Genomic DNA, 18611 nt, shown 5'->3' with positions numbered 1-18611 from the left:
TGCTCATCGACTCTAGCTCAGCATTCAACACCATCATCCCCTCCAAACTGGTGATCAAGTTCAGGGAACTGGGTCTCTGTACATCCCTTTGCAACAGGATTTCCTCAACAGAACTATATTGGTACGAATTGGCAACAACACTTCCTCCTTGATAACTGTCAGCACAGGAGCACCTCAGGGCAGTGTGCTCAGCCCCCTGCTCTCCTCACTCTATAACCATGACAGTGTAGCCAGACATAGTTCCAACTCCATCTTCAAATTCGCCGACAACCGCCCTACTAGTGTTGGACGAATTACGGGTAATGATGAGGCAGAGTGTACGAGTGAGATTGATCGTCTGAGTGAATGATGCCAGAACAACAACCTTGGTCTCATTGTAAGTAAGACCAAGGAGCTGATTGAGGATCCACAAACCTGTCTTCATCAACGAGTCAGTGTCAGAGCCAGTCAACAACTTCAAATTCCTAGGTGTGCGTATCTCTTAAGATCTGTCCTGGATACAGCACATTGATGAATAGATGATAAATAAAGTCCATTGATGCCTCTAATTCCTTCGAAGATGAAGGAGATTTGGTATGTTGATGAATACTCTTGTGTACTCTCAAGTGTACAGTAGAGAGTATATTGACTGGTTGCATCACGGCCCGCTTCAGTAACCCGAAAGCCCAGGAATAAAGGAGGCTATAAAAAAAGTGGTGGCCACTGCACAGTCCATTACCGGTACTGATCTTCCCACCAGCGAAGGGATCTACAGGAGCTGCTGCCTCAAAAAGGCTGCCAGCATCATCAAGGACCCACACCGCCCTGGCGGTTTCACTCCTGCCATTAGGAAGAAGGTGTAGGAGTCTGAAAACCATGACCTCCAAGTTAAGATACAACCATCGGGTTATTGAACATTACAAACACCAAACTTCAGACTACAAACTGTCTTGTTTACATTGGGGACTTTGGAGATTTGTTTTGGTTTGTACTGATATTGGGGTCTTTTATTTATCTTTTTTTTTGTTTCTTTATTATATTGTGAGTCTGTGGAGTTTTCTCCCTCAGAGGGCGGTGGAGCCCGGTTCTCTCGATACTTTCAAGAGAGAGCTAGATAGGGCTCTTAAAGATAGTGGAGTCAGTGGATATGGGGAGAAGGCAGGAACGGGGTACTGATTGGGAATGATCAGCCATGATCACATTGAATGGCAGTGCTGGCTCGAAGGGCCGAATGGCCTACTCCTGCACCTATTGTCTATTGTTATCTATTGAGTACTGATTTTACAGACTTGTTACGCTGTGCAAGAGAGAATTTCATTATTCTGTTTTGGTACAAATGACAATTAAATAATGTTGACTCACTTTTGCTATGGCCAGAGATATTACCTAATGGGTTATTATCCTTAATTTTTTATAGAACTCTGGTTTGCCCACAGCTAGAGATTTGCACCACCTCTGGCCAGAACACGTAGGAAGGTTTTGAAGAGGGTGTAGAAAAGATTTACCAAAATCATTCCAGGAATGAGGGACTTTAGTTAAAACGTTAGGTTGGAGCAACTGGGGTTGTTCTCTTTGGCGTAAAGAAGGTTAAGGAGTGACAGATGCGTAATGAGATTACAACAAATTTCCATAAGGTGGATAAAGTAAAGCTGTTCCTATTGAGGGATGGCATGAGGATTAAGGGACCCAAATCCATGGTTTTGGATGAAGAATGTAGGGGGGATATAAAGGAGATTAAAACAAATAAAAATCAAATTAGAATGACTTGGAATTTGCCTGCTTACAAAAATGCAATGGAAGCAGACATAATTTCAAAGGAAAAAGGAACAAAGTAAACTTGCAAGGTTTATAGGTGATGAGATAGAATAGATTATTCTACAGAAACCCGACATGACCAAACAGCCACTTTTTGTCCAACGTCGACTCAATGATCCTTTGATTTCTCAGCTTTGCTAAAATCTCCCAGTCTGGATACAAACTATTAAAATAAACTGTTCCCAAAGCACCGACATGTTTGCCAAATGTTAAACTGAAGCAATTGGCAGCCTACACCAAAGCGGTAGACCACCGTGGTTACATACCATGCAATTGCCAATCAAAGCTGCCACAACACAAAGGCCATCACATAAATGCATACTTCTCATGGACTGTTTGTTTTGAGGCAGGCCAGTTCAATGAGATCACAAAGAACTTTCAGTGACATCAAACAGGCAGCTAATGTTGCCTCATAATTTTGGAATGTGCAATACCTGAGGCCCACAGTGGAAATCCAAGACTAAAGACTCTAGATCGGAAAACAATACAGAGATTTGTAGATGTACCCCAGTCCATCACACAGACTGCACTTCTCACCATTTATTCCATTTACAGTTCATGCTGCTTCAGAAAAGCAGCCAACATAATCAGTTTTGTCCCACCTGAGTTATTTCTTCTTCTCCTTGCTCCCATACGGCAGAAGGTACAGAAGCTTGAAAGCACGCATTACCAGACACAGGAACAGCTTCTTCCCCTCTGTTATCAGGGTTCTGAACAGCCTTTCCATCAGCTAGGGTACCGTCAGATTCATCTCTACCCTAATGTGAATATTGGACTTTGTCTATGGAACTGGTGTGCAACAATGCTGAGAATTATATTTAGCACTCTGTATCTTTCCCTTTGCTCGATCTGTATTACTTGATTGTTTTATGTGTGTGTGATCTAGGGTTGCCAACAGTCCCATATTAGCCGGGACATCCCAGATATTGGGCTAAATTGGTTTGGCCCATTAGGGACCGCCGTTGTCCCTTATTTGACTGCTACTGTCGGGTCGGAGTACCGCGTCTGGCCCATCTCACCCGTCCCGACGTGGTGCAGCCCAAGGAGTGCAGCAGCAGTGCCTCGCCCGTGGCCCCGTTGTCAGCAGCCCGGCCAGCTGCCCTACCTTCGGATCTTTGCTTACCGCCGACACCACCACCCCTCCTTCTCATGGCCGATCATCGGTTCATGAGTTGGATGGGGTGCCGGACTATGTGCCCGGTATTTTACACCCGGGGCATGGGGGACACGTTATTACAACTTTACTTCAGACAGTTACAATGTGCCCGCCGGCAGGTGTACGCATGCCTGATGTTACCATGATAGTCACTGACCCAGCAGCTGACTCTTATCTGGAATTAGTCAGTCAAGGTGCATCTGAGGCAAACAGCGCCGTCCGCTCCCAAAAGCAGGTGTTGGTGCCGTTTCACGGTGTCAACTGCAGGTGGCTATGAAGGCCTGTAGTAGCCATCGTATCAACAGAAACATCACATGTGTGTGTGCATAATACAGGACCCAGTGGTAAGCCACGGCTGCGATTGATACGTGTAGTAACTAACAAGTGGTCAATATCAGCTTCACAAGGCTGAAGCTTGAGGTGCTGCAGGGAGCAGTCGTGTGGCGAAAGCATAGCGGCAGTGACAGCAGGTCACATTCCCTGCTCCCTTCCATCATCAACCTCGGGGCCTTCCGATTCCCGCCCTTCATTCTCACCCATCGGGAGGGAGCTGTACAGGGACGACATTCTCCCTGACCACATTGATTGCAATGAAACATAGGTTGCAACCGCAGAGCCCATACAGAATATTAGTAAACCTTCGTTAAATAACGCGTGGAATAATGCAGTTTGATGATAATGAACAGCAACGGTAAAGGTTGGAAGCCAGGGGAGATACTGACAGTCAGACGAGAGCAGAAGAGCTTAAGACAGTGTATAATCCATAGCACCTCAGTGTACAATTTCATAATATATATTAAATAACAGAGCTGACAGACCTTGGCTGGGGGGAGGAGAGGGGGTTGTCCTAGGCCAGCCCTGCCTCTACCTTGGCTAAAACACTCTGTACATTCATCTTATCTATTCCCCTTATGTTTATACACTTCTATAAGATCACCCCTCAACCTTCTGCACTCCAAGGAATAAAGTCCAAGCCTTCTCAACCTTTCCCTGCAGCTCAGGCCTACGAGTTTTGACAACATCCTCATAAATCTTCTGTACACTTTCTAGCTTAATGATAGCCTTCCAATAGCAGGGTAAACAAAGCTGAAGACAATACTCCGAATGTGGCCTCACCACCATCTTGCACAATGGTGGCATAATGCATCAACTTCCAAACTCAATACCTTGACCGATGAAGGCCAATGTACCACAGGTCTTCTTTACTACTCTATATCATCATCATCATCATCGTTGAAATCATCAACGAGCATGGTGGCTTACAATGCTATGTACGACAGTGTTGCAACTTCTACTGAAGTGTGGATGGCCGTTGGCTCGCTAGGGGCTCATCTGCCCTTTGACAGGTCTTGTTTTTGGTCCTGCTGGGGGTCCACAGCCCCTTCCTCACCTGGCAAACCAGGTGGGGGAGACGGTTTAGTCGCTGACTATCTGACCATGGAGCAGGTAGCACGGGATTACATGGTACCGGCGGTGGGGGGGAACTCCCCCTGACCTAACTTAAAAGTCTAGTAGGAGGTCACGGTGGAGCACCAGTAGAGTTGCTGCCTTACAGAGAATGTAGCGTCGGAGACCTGGGTTCGATCCTGACTACGGTTGCTGTCTGTACTACCTTATAGAAACATATAAAATTCTTAAAGGATTGGACAGGCTAGATGCAGGAACAAAATCCTGACGTTGAGGGAGACCAGAACCAGGGGTCACAGTTTAAGAATAATTGGTAGGCCATTTAGGATTGAAATGAGGAAAATCTTCTTCACCCAGAGAGTTGTGAATCTGTGGAATTTTCTGCCAAAGAAGGCCAAATCCACTGGATGTTTTCACGAGAGAGTTAGATTTAGCTCTTAGGGCTAAAGGAATTAAGGGATATGGGGAAAAAGCAGGAACGGGGTACTGCCATGATCATATTGAATGGCGGTGCTGGCTCAAAGGGCTGAATGGCCTACTCCTGCACCTATTTTTCTATCTTTCAATGTTTACCCTATCAATCTGTGATACCACTTTCAGGAACAATGTACCCGTACTCCTGGATCCCTCTGCTCTACAACACTACCCAGGGCTCCACCATTCACTGTGAAGGTCCTGCCCTGGATTGACTTTCCAGTGCAAGATGTTGCACTAATTTGCATTAAACTCCATTAGCCATTCCTCAGCCCACCTGACCAAAATCTTGCAGTTATTTTTGATAGGGGAGTAGAGGACAGTGGAGGGAGAGGTTGGAGAAGGGCAGAACAATTGATGAACTGTGGAGGAAAGTTAGTGCTAGTGATTCAGTGGAGGTGGAGATGTACTGGAGAGACAGATGGGAGGTGGGGAACTGGGAGAAGGGACAGAATGGGCGATGGGGATGAGACATGGCATTAGAGGCAGCAGGGGAGACGGCGGAACCTTTCTCCGGGTTCAGGCGGCCGCCCGGAGGGGAGGGGAATGGGGAGCAGCCATGGCGGCGTGAGGCTGTCCCTGATGTCGTTGCTGTCGGAGAGTGAGCGGTGCGGCTGCCGGGAGATCCTGCAGGCGCTGGGCCGGTGCGAGCTGCTGTCGGTGGCGGACACGGTCACCAACAGGATGCTGCGGATCGACAGCGAAGCGGGTGGGTGGTGGATCCGGGACCCTCCTCCCCCTGACACGCAGAACAGCACACCCTCCCCCCCCTGATTCCCCCCACCCTGATACGCCTCCACCCTGATACCCCCCCGCTATCCCCACCCTCCTCCACCCTGACACGCAGAACAGCACACCCTCCCCCCCCTGATTCCCCCCCACCCTGATACCTCCCTCTGACATCCTTCCTCTCTCCCCCATCCTGACAACCCCCTCTCCTCCCCCCCAACCTGATACCCTCTCTGACATCTCCCTCTCTTCCCCTTCCCTGGATACCTCCCTCTCTGACCTCCCCCCACCCTGGATACCTCCCCTCTGCCCCCCCCCCCCATCCTGACGCACACTCATCTCCCCTCCCCCCGATACCCTCTCTCCCCCCCCACCCCTATACCCCCTTTCTCGCCCCACCCTGGCACACACCCCTCTCTCCCCCCTCCCTGACACTCCCCCTCCCTGGCACTGCCCCTCCCTGGCACTGCCCCTCCCTGGCACTGCCCCTCCCTGGCACTGCCCCTCCCTCCCCTCTCTGACAGCCCCTCCCTTGTCACCCAGCATCCCCTCCCTCATCCCCCCCATCCCAGACAATACCCCCAAATCTCCTGGCAATAACACCCCACCACCCCCAGCAACATCTCCCCATCCAAGGCAGCAACTCCCCCTCCTCCCACCCATCCATGGCAAAACCCCCTCACCCCTAGAAATAACATCCTCTACCCCACCCATGACCCCCCCCCCATTCCTGACAACCCCCCCCTCCCCCCTCACCACTGGCAATAATATGCCCATTTCCACCCCATATCAGGCAGCAACACCCCCTTCCCCTCACTCCTGTTTTCACCAACCCAACCCCTCTCCTGGTAACACCACTACCGCCCCCCTCATCATCCATGGGAAGACCCCCCCACCTCACCTCTGGCAATAACATCACTACCTGACCCCTGGCTTCAGCACCCCAGTATCCATAACAACAACACCCTCCCACCAAACTCCTGGCAACAATATCCCCAGAAACATCCTTCCCCCACACCCATCTCTGGCAACAACCCCCCCATCCCTGGTTAACAACACCTGCCCACCCCACCCAAAAACTAGGGCTCTAGATTGGAAAACGATAAAGAGAGTTGAAGTTGTAGCCCAGTCCATCACACAGACCAGACTTCCCACCATTGACTCCATTTACACTTCATGCTGCTTCAGAAAAGCAGCCAATACAATCAAAGACGAGTCCCACCCAGGTTATTTCTTCTTCTCCCTACTCCTGTACAGCAGAAGGTGCAGAAGCTTGAAAGCACGCATCGCCAGACTCGGGAACAGCTTTTTCCCCTTTGCTATCTGGCTTTTGAGCATCCTTCCATAAGCTAGGATACTGTCTGATTCACCTCTATCCCATTGCAGTAATTGGCCTTTGTCTATGGAACAGTTGTGCTGCAATGCTGCCATCTATATTCTGCACTCTGTATCTTCCACTTTGCTCTATCTGTATTACTGGAGTGTGTATTGGCGGTATTTTTCCAGTATCGAGGTGTCCGTAATAGATAGTCCAGAATTCAGAAGCACTTGAATACCTCAGACATCACTGCTGCCTGGTAGATCTTAATCTTTCTCAAACTGTGCTGCTACTTTGAGGACATGGGTGACGTTTAGATGCACAATGGGTGACATTTAGATGCACAATGGATATGAGCTTCACCATGAAAATAGGTTAGTAGTCATTGTGATGAGTGATGACTCTTCACTGAGTTAGGTTTGGCCTGTGTCACTCCTCGACGTACCTATCTTATTAATGACCATGTAGAAACAAGGAACTGCAGATCGTGGTTAAAACAGAAAAGGACACAATGTGTTGCAGAAACTCAACAGGTCAGACAGTTTCTGTGGAGAACATGGATAGACGATGTTTTGGGTTGAGACTCTTCTTTTGACTGATGCAAATACAGATGCCGGTTTACAAAAAAAGTTCAAATTGCTGGAGTAACTCAGTGGGTCAGGTGGCCTTGTCCAACTATCTGCCCATCAAAACCCATGTTCACCTATTACCTATTCTAGACACCTCAGACACTCTCCGCCGCCTCCACGCATTCCACTCTCTGGGCCCTCACCCCCTCATCTTCACCATGGATGTCCGGTCACTCTACACCTCCATCCCCCACCAGGATGGCCTCGGTGCCCTCCGGTTCTTCCTCGACCAGAGGAGCAACCTATACCCAGCCACTGACACTCTCCTCCGCTTAGCGGAGTTGGTCCTCACCCTCAACAACTTTACATTTGACTCCTCCCATTTCCTCTAAACACAAGGCGTAGCTATGGGCACATGCATGGGCCCCAGCTACGCCTGCCTCTTTGTCGGGTACGTTGAACAATCCTTGTTCGAGACGTACCAGGGCCCCATCCCCGACCTCTACCTCCGTTACATTGACGACTGCTTTGGGGCCACCTCCTGCACCTACACACAACTGACTGACTTCATCCACTTCACCACCAAACTTCCATCCGGCACTCCAATACACCTGGACCATTTCCGACACTTCCCTACCATTCCTTGACCTCACCATCTCCATCGCAGGGGACAGACTCCTGACCGCCATACATTACAAACCCACTGACTCACATGGCTATCTGGACTACACGTCTTCCCACCCTGCCCCCTGTAAAGACTCCATCCCCTACTCCCAATTCCTCCGCCCACGCCGCATCTGTTCCCAGGATGAGACATTCCATACCAGGGCATCGGAAATGTCCTCGTTCTTCAGGGAACGGGGATTCCCCTCCGCCACCATAGATGAAGCTCACACCAGGGTCTCATCCATACCCCGTAACACTGCTCTCTCTCCCCATCCCCGCACTCGCAACAAGGGCAGAGTCCCTCTGGTCCTCACCTTTCACCCCACCAGCCGTCAAATACAACACATAATCCTCCGCCATTTCCGCCACCTCCAACGTGACACCACCACTCGCCACATCTTCCCATCTCCCCCCATGTCTGCCTTCCGCAAAGACCGCTCCCTCCGCAACTCCCTCGTCAATTCTTCCCTTCCCTTCCCTCCCGCACCACCCCCTCCCCGGGCACTTTCCGTTGCAACCGCAAGAAATGCAACACCTGTCCCTTCACCTCCCCCCTCGACTCCATTCAAGGACCTAAGCAGTCGTTCCAGGTGCGACAAAGGTTCACCTGTATCTCCTCCAACCTCAACTACTGCATCCGCTGCTCTAGATGTCAGCTGATTTACATCGGGGAGACTAAGCGGAGGTTGGGCGATCGTTTCGCCGAACACCTCCGCTCAGTCCGCAATAACCAACCTGACCTCCCGGTGGCTCAGCACTTCAACTCCCCCTCCCATTCCCAATCCGACCTCTCTGTCCTGGGTCTCCTCCATTGCCAGAGTGAGCAACAGCGGAAATTGGAGGAACAGCACCTCATATTCCGTCTGGGGACCTTGCGTCCGGATGGCATTAACATTGAATTCTCCCAATTTTGCTAGTCCTTGCTGTCTCCTCCCCTTCCTCAACCCTCTAGCTGTCTCCTCCCACCCTCCCATCCGCCCGCCCTCGGGCTCCTCCTCCTCCCCTTTTCCTTCCTTCTCCCCCCCACCCCCCATCAGTCTGAAGAAGGGTTTCGGCCCGAAACGTCGCCTATTTCCTTCGCTCCATAGATGCTGCTGCACCCGCTGAGTTTCTCCAGCAATTTTGTGTACCTTCGATCTTCCAGCATCTGCAGTTCCTTCTTGAACACTTCACCTATTACCGGCTGTGCTTTGTTCTGCTCCTCCTTTTTTCCAGATTTCTCCTTCCCCACATTCAGCCTGGAGAAGGGTTCCGACCTGAAATGTCACCTATCCATGTTCTCCAGGGATGCTGCCTGATCCGCTGAGTTAGTCCAGCACTTTGTGTCTTTTTTTATCTATGACCATTGCTGTATATGGAATCTCACTGTGCAATTAGCAGGTCTCTTTTCCTATGGCACAATTGTGACAGTACTTTGAAAAGCACATGTTTGACTATAAAGTCTTTCGGCATGTTCTGAATCCATAACAAGAGGATTTCAGTATAGGAGCAAAGAGGTTCTTCTACAGTTGTATAGGGCTCTGGTAAGACCACATCTGGAGTATTGTGTACAGTTTTGGTCTCCTAATTTGAGGAAGGACAACCTTGTGATTGAGGCAGTACAGCGTAGGTTCACGAGATTGATCCCTGGGATGGCGGGATTGTCATATGAGGAAAGATTGTGGGCGCCGACCTGTAGGGGGTATGGCTGCCTAGCCTGCAGCTGTCTGTTTTTTCATATTTTTTCTTATTTTTAGTTAGTTTAGTGTTTTGTTTTTTGAGGAGTTCTAGCATTTTTATGTGTGGGGGAGGGGGGGGGGGAAGGGGGAAACTAATTTTCAGGGTCCCTACCTGGTCGGAGATGCAGCTTTTCTCCTGGCTGCACTTTCGACCCGTCCTCGCGGCCTACCAGCGGGCCTGGAGCGGCGTTTCCTGAGGGGACCGCCCGGGGCATCGGCGGCGGCTGCAGAGCTGCGGGTCCGAGGAGCGAAGGGACCGCCCGGAGCCTCGGCATCGGCGGCGGCGGCATCGGAGGCGGCGGCGGCATCGGCGGCGGCAGAGCTGCGGGTGTGAGGACGGCGGTGCAGCGCTGGAGCGCCATTGCGGGGCGGGCGGTGCCTTGCCTGAGTCGCCGCGCTGGAACTCCGGTGAGCTGGGACCGGCGTTAAAAACATCGCGGAGCTGCGGGCGGCGGCGCTGAACTTACATCGGGAGCCTGGGATCTCGCGACGAGATCGCCAGTTGAGCTCCATTCGGCGCGGCCTTGTCGGCTCCGGAAGCCACGGTCTCGAGTAGGGAGGCGGCCGTTCCAGGGTTCCCAAGCCGCTGAGAGGACTCTCCCGACGCCGGAACACCATCACCCGGCGAGAACGGCCTGGAACATCGGGCCTCCGTAGAGGCAACTGTGGAGGCCTCAATAGGCCCGACTATGGGTGAACATTGGGGATGGGACTGGACTTTGTGCCTTCCCCCATAATGGGAACCATTGTGGGGGGATGTTTTTATGTTGAAGCTATTTATTATTGCTATGTTTGTATTCTTTTTTATGTGCTGCATTGGCAAAAAGAATTTCACTACACCTAGGTGTATGTGACAATAAAGCAACCTTTGAACCTTTGATTGATAAGACTAGGCTTGTATTCACTGGAGTTTAGAAGGATGAGGGGAGGTCTTATAGAAACATATGAAATTACAAAAGGACTGGACAAGCTAGATGAGGGAAAAATGTTCCCAATGTTGGGCGAGTCCAGAACCAGGGGCCACAGTCTTAGAATAAAGGGGAGGCCATTTAAGACTGAGGTGAGAAAAAACTTTTGGAATTCCCTGCCACAGGGGGCAGTGGAGGCCAAATCACTGGATGGATTTAAGAGAGTTAGATAGAGCTCTAGGGGCTAGTGGAATCGAGGGATATGGGGAGAAGGCAGGCATGGGTTATTGATTGGGGACGATCAACCATGATCAATGAATGGCGGTGCTGGCTCGAAGGGCCGAATGGCCTCCTCCTGCACCTATATTCTATGTTTCTATGAATGATACTTTATAAATGTAACGGGTTTTGACCTGAAACGTCATCTGTCCATTCCTTCCAGAAAAGCTGCCCGACGTTTTGGGCTCTCCAGCATTTTGTGTTTTGTTTTATAAATGTAAATTTGTTTCAAGCTTTAAATGTTCCACCATTTACATTTCAAAGTGTAGAAGTGAAAACTCCAGTAAGTAGCTGATCGAGGTTAGGCTGGTCTTTGACACCTTCAATTATAATGAAACTGTTGCTTGTTTCAAATATTTCCCCTGGACAGGTTTTCGTTTTCAGTTTTGTGCGTCTCCTTTTATTTCTATTTTCAAATATGTTGAATCACATTAATTTAAGATTTAAATGCAAATGTGACCTCTTGTTGGGGATGAATTGAGAATTACATTAGGTACAAATTATAATAAGTGATTTGATAAAAAATATTATAAACAAGTGACTTGATAAAACATATGATTTTAATCCATGATTGCTCTCTACTGGGAAAGAACAGAGTGAGGAATAGATGCAAAGTTAATGGTTCAATGGGGCATTTTTCCTCACAAGGTATCAGTTTTCTCGTAGATACTATAGCGATATTTAAGAGACTTTAGGATAGGTACATGGATATGTTAGTATTTGGAATGATATGGATAATGCAGGCTGATAAGAGTTGGTCTTGACATGATGTGCAGGGAGGAACTGCAGATGCTGGTTTAAACCGAAGATAGATGCAAAATGCTGGAGTAACTCAGCGGGACAGGCTGCGTCTCTGGAGAGAAGGAATGGGTGTCGTTTCGGGTCAAGACCCTTCTTCAGTCTAGTCAGGGGAAAGGAAAACAAGAGATATAGACGGTGACATAGAGAGATATCGAACAAAAGATATGTAAAAAAGTAATGATAATAAAGGATACAGGCCATTGTTAGCTACTTGCTAGGTGAGAACGGGACCTGGTGCGACTTGGGTGGGGAGGGATGCCCAGTGGTATGAATATTGAACCCACGCTGCATTCCTCAATTGCAAGAATGTCCTCAAATTAGGAGAGCAAAGCTGCACACAATAGATGTGGTCTCACCAGGGCATGAAGTAGGACATCCTTGCTCCTGTACTAAAATCCCATGAAGGCCAACATGCCATTTGCTTTCTTCACTGCCTGCTGTATCTGCATGCTTACTTTGAAGTATAGCAATGAGAATGAGCAATTAGTGCAGTGCAGAAAGTTTCCATAGATGTAATTGCTGAGCTGAAAACAAAATGTTGTGACTATTGTTTGTGTTTCCTTATTATCTTACTTCACCGTTGCTTTATTTCTCCTGCAGAAGCCATGAATGCAATACTAAGCTATAGCCAGAGTGCTGAGGAGCTGCTCAAGAGGAAGAAGTTACACCGTGACATACTGTTTCAGTACCTAGCAAAACATAGCATTGTGATCCCTATCCATGCAGAGAAATATCAATTGATTCAGAGAATTATTGACTATTGGAGGGAGGACACTGCTGCTAACCAGGTATTTAATTTAAATGTGGGTTTCATCATAAAACATGCCTACCTCTATACAATAATATCAATTGACAGCAATCATAGAATTTGGGCAGCATAGTGACGTAGCGGTAGAGTTTCTGTCTTCCACCGCCAGAGACCCAGGTCTGATTCCGACTACAGGTGCTGTCTGTGCGGAGTTTGTAGGTTCTCCCCTCGACAGAGTGGGTTTTCTCTGGGTGTTCCACTTTCCTCCCATGCTACAAAGACGTACAGGTTTATAGGTTAATTGGCTTCTGTAAAATTGTAAATTGTCTCTAATGTGTGTAGTATAACGTTAGAGTGTGAGGATCATTGGTCGGCGCTGACTCGGTGGGCCAAAGGTCCTGTTTCCCAGCTGTATCTCCAAACTAAACTAAACTAATTCTCAATTCTGAGCCTTGTAGATTGCATTACCTACAGTTGCCATCTACATACTTTTTAAATTCAATGAGGATTTATTTTCTGTCCCTCACTTTCAGTGAGTTTCAGTGACAGTAAGAATGTTATTTTAAAAGGATAGTGAATAAGCCTAAATTAGTTGAACAGCAGAGTAAGAATGCACGAACCTAAGCTCCTAGGCATGGACTGGGCAGAACAGTGCTGCAGCTAGTAGAGCTGCTACCTCACGGCACCAGAGTACCAGTTTCAATCCTGACCTCTTGCTGTGTATGTGGGGTTTGCACCTTCCCGGCGACCATATGGGTTTGCTCCATGTGTTCCAGCATCCTTTCATGTCCCAAATAAATAAAGATTGATAGTTAATTGGCCTCTGTAAATTGCCGCTAGTGTGTAAGTGAATGATGGGGGGGGGGGGGGAATTGATGAGAATGGGGTTGATTTAAAGAAAGGGGATTACTGTACGATTAGTGTAAATGGATACACACAAAAAGTAAATGGATGGTTGGGTTAGGCATGGAGTCGGTGGAATGAAATACTTAGGGCAGCACAGTGGTGCAGTGGGAGAGTTGCTGCCTTACAGCGCCTTGTACGTTCTCCCTGTGACCGCATGGGTTTTCTCTGGGTGTTCCGTTTTCCTCCAACACACTAAGTTTTCCTCCAAACACGTTTAAGTTTGTAGGTTAATTGGTTTCTGTAAAATTTTTTGTAAGTTTGAAGGATCAAGCTAATGTACGGGGTAATCGCTAGTCGGAGTGGACTCGGTGGGCCAAAGGGCCTGTCGCCATGCTGTATCTCTGAAGTCTAAATCTGTCTCCATGCTCTGTGACTGTTAAAAGCCAGTAAGAGGTGTATTCCATATTATTCACTAGCTCTAAGTTAACATACTATTTAGTATCTCACTTACCTCTGAAGCTGCAATAGATATATTTTCAGTAACTGTATTAAAAAGAGAAAACTTAGTAGATTGTTAAATGAAATATCTCTCCTATATATTTCAATTTGGTACTCCATTTGAGACTGGGTGAAAAAGTGTTGGCCTTCGTCAGCATTAGCCCGTTGATTACAGAAGATTAAAATTGGCATGGTTTGAGCTTTTTGTCTTCAGCAAATACTAGGAAGAAGCAGTTTTAAGCCTAGGACTGTATTTGCTGTGCCTGTGTAAGGAACAAGCATGAAATATTGATACCTAAATCAGATGCAAAGTAAGCCCTTATGATTACGAATGTTAATTTTAACCGTGCAATAGGTATTGTACAGAATTTGTAAATGTGAGCATTGTTTTGTTTACTCAGGCATGATAAATTAACAGCCACAGATAAACATACTAATATTTTCTTTTTATTAGGAAACTGATGTTCATGCAAGCACATCAGGAAATGATGCACCAGTAATTGACCTAGCTATAAATCACAAGGGTGATTACCAGGCAATGGGGCTACAGTTTTGCAAGTGGTTTTATCAACTTCTGAACTCCCAGAATCCTTTGCTACAAGAACGGTCATCAGAGTGGGGTCCACAGCACTTTTGGGAAGATGCCAAACTTAAGTTTTCATACCGAACTTTAGAGCAGCAGTTGGAGGAGTACACTGGTGCGGTTCTGGTCAGCCTCCGTTTATTAGCACTGACAAAGGACGAGCATCTATTCCTAAATCCCAACCTGACTGGCGATGGACTAAAGTGCATCCATTCACCTCATGGATTAGTTATTATTGCAGTAGCTGGCACAATTCACAGGGATGCAGTCTGCCTTGGAGTTTTTGAGCAGATCTTTGGTCTCATCCGCTGTCCAAGTAACGAGAATAATTGGAAGATGAAACTTATTCATCTCAAGATCACTGGGCAAGGTGCAATGTCATCGTCTCTTCAGTCGAATGAGGCATCGCAGCCACCCATCATCAAATATGAATCCAATGAGCTACTGCAAGTCTTTGAAGAGAACGCAGTGGGAGTTTATGATTGAGGCTATGATGATCTGTTAGACCGTAGTGAAGAACTGCTTTATGAACTTGCATTGAGGCTTTAAGCATACACTGGATGGCAAGACAATGTATTGCAATGCCACCTGTACTGCAATTCGCGCTTAGATGTAACTAATGGTTCTCCAAAAAAACAATTTAAAACACGCAAAATGCTGAACTTGTTGCTAATGCAATGTACTAGTCGGATAGGTAACCTTGCCAAAAATCCTTAGTGAGCGTGTGTCTTTTTTCTTAACAAAGAAAGAATGCTATTTGGTCTAATACCATCTTGTTACCGATGGACTGGTGTTAAAGATAATAACCACTATAAAAAACACAATTTCTTCAGTTTGTGTCTTGACGACCAACAACACAAATTGCACCAGTGAGATTATTAAATACATTTTTCAACATTTTCTTTGCTGGAAGCTCTGTTTGTTAATAAACTTCTTTTTGGAAATGGAACTATTGATGGTTAACATGCTTCAATCATAAACACAATTGCAGACAGTGAATCTACCATGGAAAATGAATATTATTTTTTTTTAATGATTTCTGTGAAATGTCGGCGTACACGAAGATAAAAATAAAACCAAATTGGTCACTGACAGTATCATTGAGCACTTTCAATTATATAATTTGCAGGAGCCGTAATCTACATTCACACATGGTGCCATATATTATTTATTTGCTATTCCTTATTCTCCTCCAAATGCAAAGATAAACCACCTATGACTACATTCTGTTTAGAAAACAGCTGGAAACAGATTTTGCATGCTTTGCACTGATTAGTGGTCAAAATTATTTTCCAGACAACAATACGCTGAAAACACCATTATGCCTATCATTTTACTGAATGTATTGTAAATTAGTGTGAGAAAGTGAGCAGTGCGGAATGAATAGTTAATTGGCCACTGCAAATTGTCCCTGGGTTGTACGTGAGTGGTACAATCGGGGGAAGATGATGAAATTGAGGGCACATGGAATAATTGTAGGATCAGTGCAAATGGGTGATTACATAGAACGATAGAAATTAGGTGCAGGAGTAGGCCATTCGGCCCTTCGAGCCTGCACCGCCATTCAATATGATCATGGCTGATCATCCAACTCAGTATCCTGTACCTGCCTTCTCTCCATACCCCCTGATCCCTTTAGTCACAAGGGCCACATCTAACTCCCTCTTAAATGTAGCCAATGAACTGGCCTCAACTACCTTCTGTGGCAGAGAATTCCACAGATTCACCACTCTCTGTGTGAAAAATGTTCTTCTCATCTCGGTCCTAAATGATTTCCCCCTTATCCTTAAACTGTGACCCCTTGTTCTGGACTTCCCCAACATCGGGAACAATCTTCCTGCATCTAGCCTGTCCAACCCCTTAAGAATTTAAGTTTCTATAAGATCCCCCCTCAATCTTCTAAATTCCAGCGAGTACAAGCCAAGTCTATCCAGTTACAAGCCGAGTCTATCCAGATTGATCGATTTGGTGGCTGAGGGGTCTGTTCCGTGTTTTTTCAGTTTTACAAATGCAGCATGGAAACAGGCCTTCACCCCACCGAGTCCACCCTGACCATCGATCACTCGTTTCTCACTAGTTTTATGTTATCCCACTGTCTCATCCACGCCCTGCACATTAGGGACAATTTATAGAGGCCAATTAACCTTTAAACCTGGACGTATGGGAGGAAACCGGAGCAGCAGTCAGGGAAAACATGCAAACGCCACACAGCCAGCATCTGAGGTCACGAGGGAACACGTGTTTTTGTATTTGTGAGACAACTCGACCAGCTGTGCCACTTTACATACAGTGCCCTCAATAATGTTTGGGACAAAGACCTATCATTTGATTTATTTGCCTCTGTACTCCTTAAGTTGAGATTTTATAATAGAAAAAATCACATGTGGTTTAAGTGCACATTGTCAGATTTTAATAAAGGCCATTTTTGTACATTTTGTGGTTTCACCATTTAGAAATTACAGCAGTGTTTATACATAGTCCCCCCATTTCAGGGCACCATAATGTTTGGGGGACATGGCTTCACAGGCGTTTGTAATTGCTCAGGTGTGTTTAATTGCCTCATTAATGCAGGTATAAGAGAGCTCTCCGCACCTAGTCTTTCCTCCAGTCTTTCCATCACATTTGGAAACTTGTATTGCTATTTATCAACATGAGGACCAAAGTTGTGCCAATGAAAGTCAAATGAGCCATTATGAGACTGAAAAACAAGAATAAAACTTAGAGACATCAGCCAAACCTTAGGCTTACCCAAATTAACTGTTTAGAACATCATTAAGAAGAAAGAGAGTACAGGTGAAGACCCCCACAGCTGATAACAGAAGAATTATCCCTATAATAAAGAAAAACCCCCAAACACCTGTCCGATCTTCAGGGGTCAGGTGCGGATTTGTCAATGACCACTGCCCGCAGAAGACATCATGAACAGAAATACAGAGACTACACTGCAAGATGCAAACCACTGGTTAGCTGCTAAAATCGGATGGCCGGGTTACAGTTTGCCAAGAAATGCTTAAAAGATTAACCACTGTTCTGGAAAAAGATCTTGTGGACACCTGGACGAGGTTAGGAAAAGGCCAGACGTCAGGCAGGTTCAACAGTAGTTTAATGTCACAGCGAGAACACCACACATCCCCGAGAGGGGCCTCGGGAAACCACGTGGCAGACCAACGTCCCTGTCGCTCAATAGCCGAGGGGGATGTCCCAAGGAGTGGCCTAAACCCCAGGGACCGCCACAAGACGAAGATTAACTTATATCAGAGTGATGGCAAGTGCAAAATATGGAGGAGAGAAGGAACTGCCCAACATCCAAAGCATACCACATCTGTGAAACACGGTGGTGGGGGTGTTATGGCCTGGCATGTATGGCTGCTGAAGGTACTGGCTCACTTATCTTAATTGATGATACAACTGCTGATGGTAGTAGCATAATGAATTCTGAAGTGTATAGACACATCCTATCTGCTCAAGTCAAACAAATGCCTCAAAACGCATTGGCCGGCAGTTCATTCTACAGCAAGCCAATGATCGCAAACATACTGCTAAAGTAACAAAGGAGTTTTTCAAAGCTAAAAAATGGTAAATTCTTGAGTGGCCAAGTCAATCACCCGACCTGAACTCAATTGAACATGCCTTTTATTTGCTGAAGAGAAAACTGAAGGGGACTAGCCCACAAAACAAGCATAAGGTAAAGATGGCTGCAATACAGGCCTGGCAGATCATCACCAGAGAAGACACCCAGCAACTGGTGATTTCCATGAATCACAGACTTCAAGCAGTCATTGCATGCAAAGGATATGTAACAAAATACTAAACATGACTACTTTCATTTACATGACATTGCTGTGTCCCAAACATTATGATGCCCTGAAATGGAGGGACTATGTATAAACACTGCTGTAATTTCTACATGGTGAAACCAAAATGTTCTTCTTCTTCTTGCGTATGGCGTGCACAGCCTAAAGTTGTAGGACAACTTGTTCTATTTGATCTTATTTGATTGTGCACGCTGGGTTGATTGCATTCGTCGAAACAGGGCGGACCACGTGAAGGTTGCAATCTTCCACCCCACCAAAATGTTTAAAAATGGTCTTTATTAAAATCTGACAATGTGCACTTT

The 18611-nt window shown here is 46.8% G+C and overlaps 1 protein-coding gene across 1 annotated transcript; it reads left to right on the top strand.

The window, feature by feature from the left end:
- Nucleotides 1-5354: 5354 nt before the first annotated feature.
- On the top strand, nucleotides 5355-15588 carry LOC116980418 (uncharacterized protein C3orf38-like). The gene is made up of 3 exons (XM_033032600.1): nucleotides 5355-5540; nucleotides 12420-12607; nucleotides 14366-15588. The coding sequence occupies exons 1-3, from the start codon at nucleotides 5378-5380 to the stop codon at nucleotides 14978-14980; spliced, it is 966 nt and encodes a 321-aa protein (XP_032888491.1). The 5' UTR covers nucleotides 5355-5377; the 3' UTR covers nucleotides 14981-15588.
- The last annotated feature ends 3023 nt before the right edge of the window (nucleotides 15589-18611 follow it).

The sequence above is a fragment of the Amblyraja radiata genome, chromosome 14 (genome assembly GCF_010909765.2).
Source record: "Amblyraja radiata isolate CabotCenter1 chromosome 14, sAmbRad1.1.pri, whole genome shotgun sequence".
Classification (NCBI taxonomy): domain Eukaryota; kingdom Metazoa; phylum Chordata; class Chondrichthyes; order Rajiformes; family Rajidae; genus Amblyraja; species Amblyraja radiata.
The sequence above is the reverse complement of the archived record's forward strand: the minus strand, read 5'-3'. Positions and strand labels throughout refer to the sequence as shown.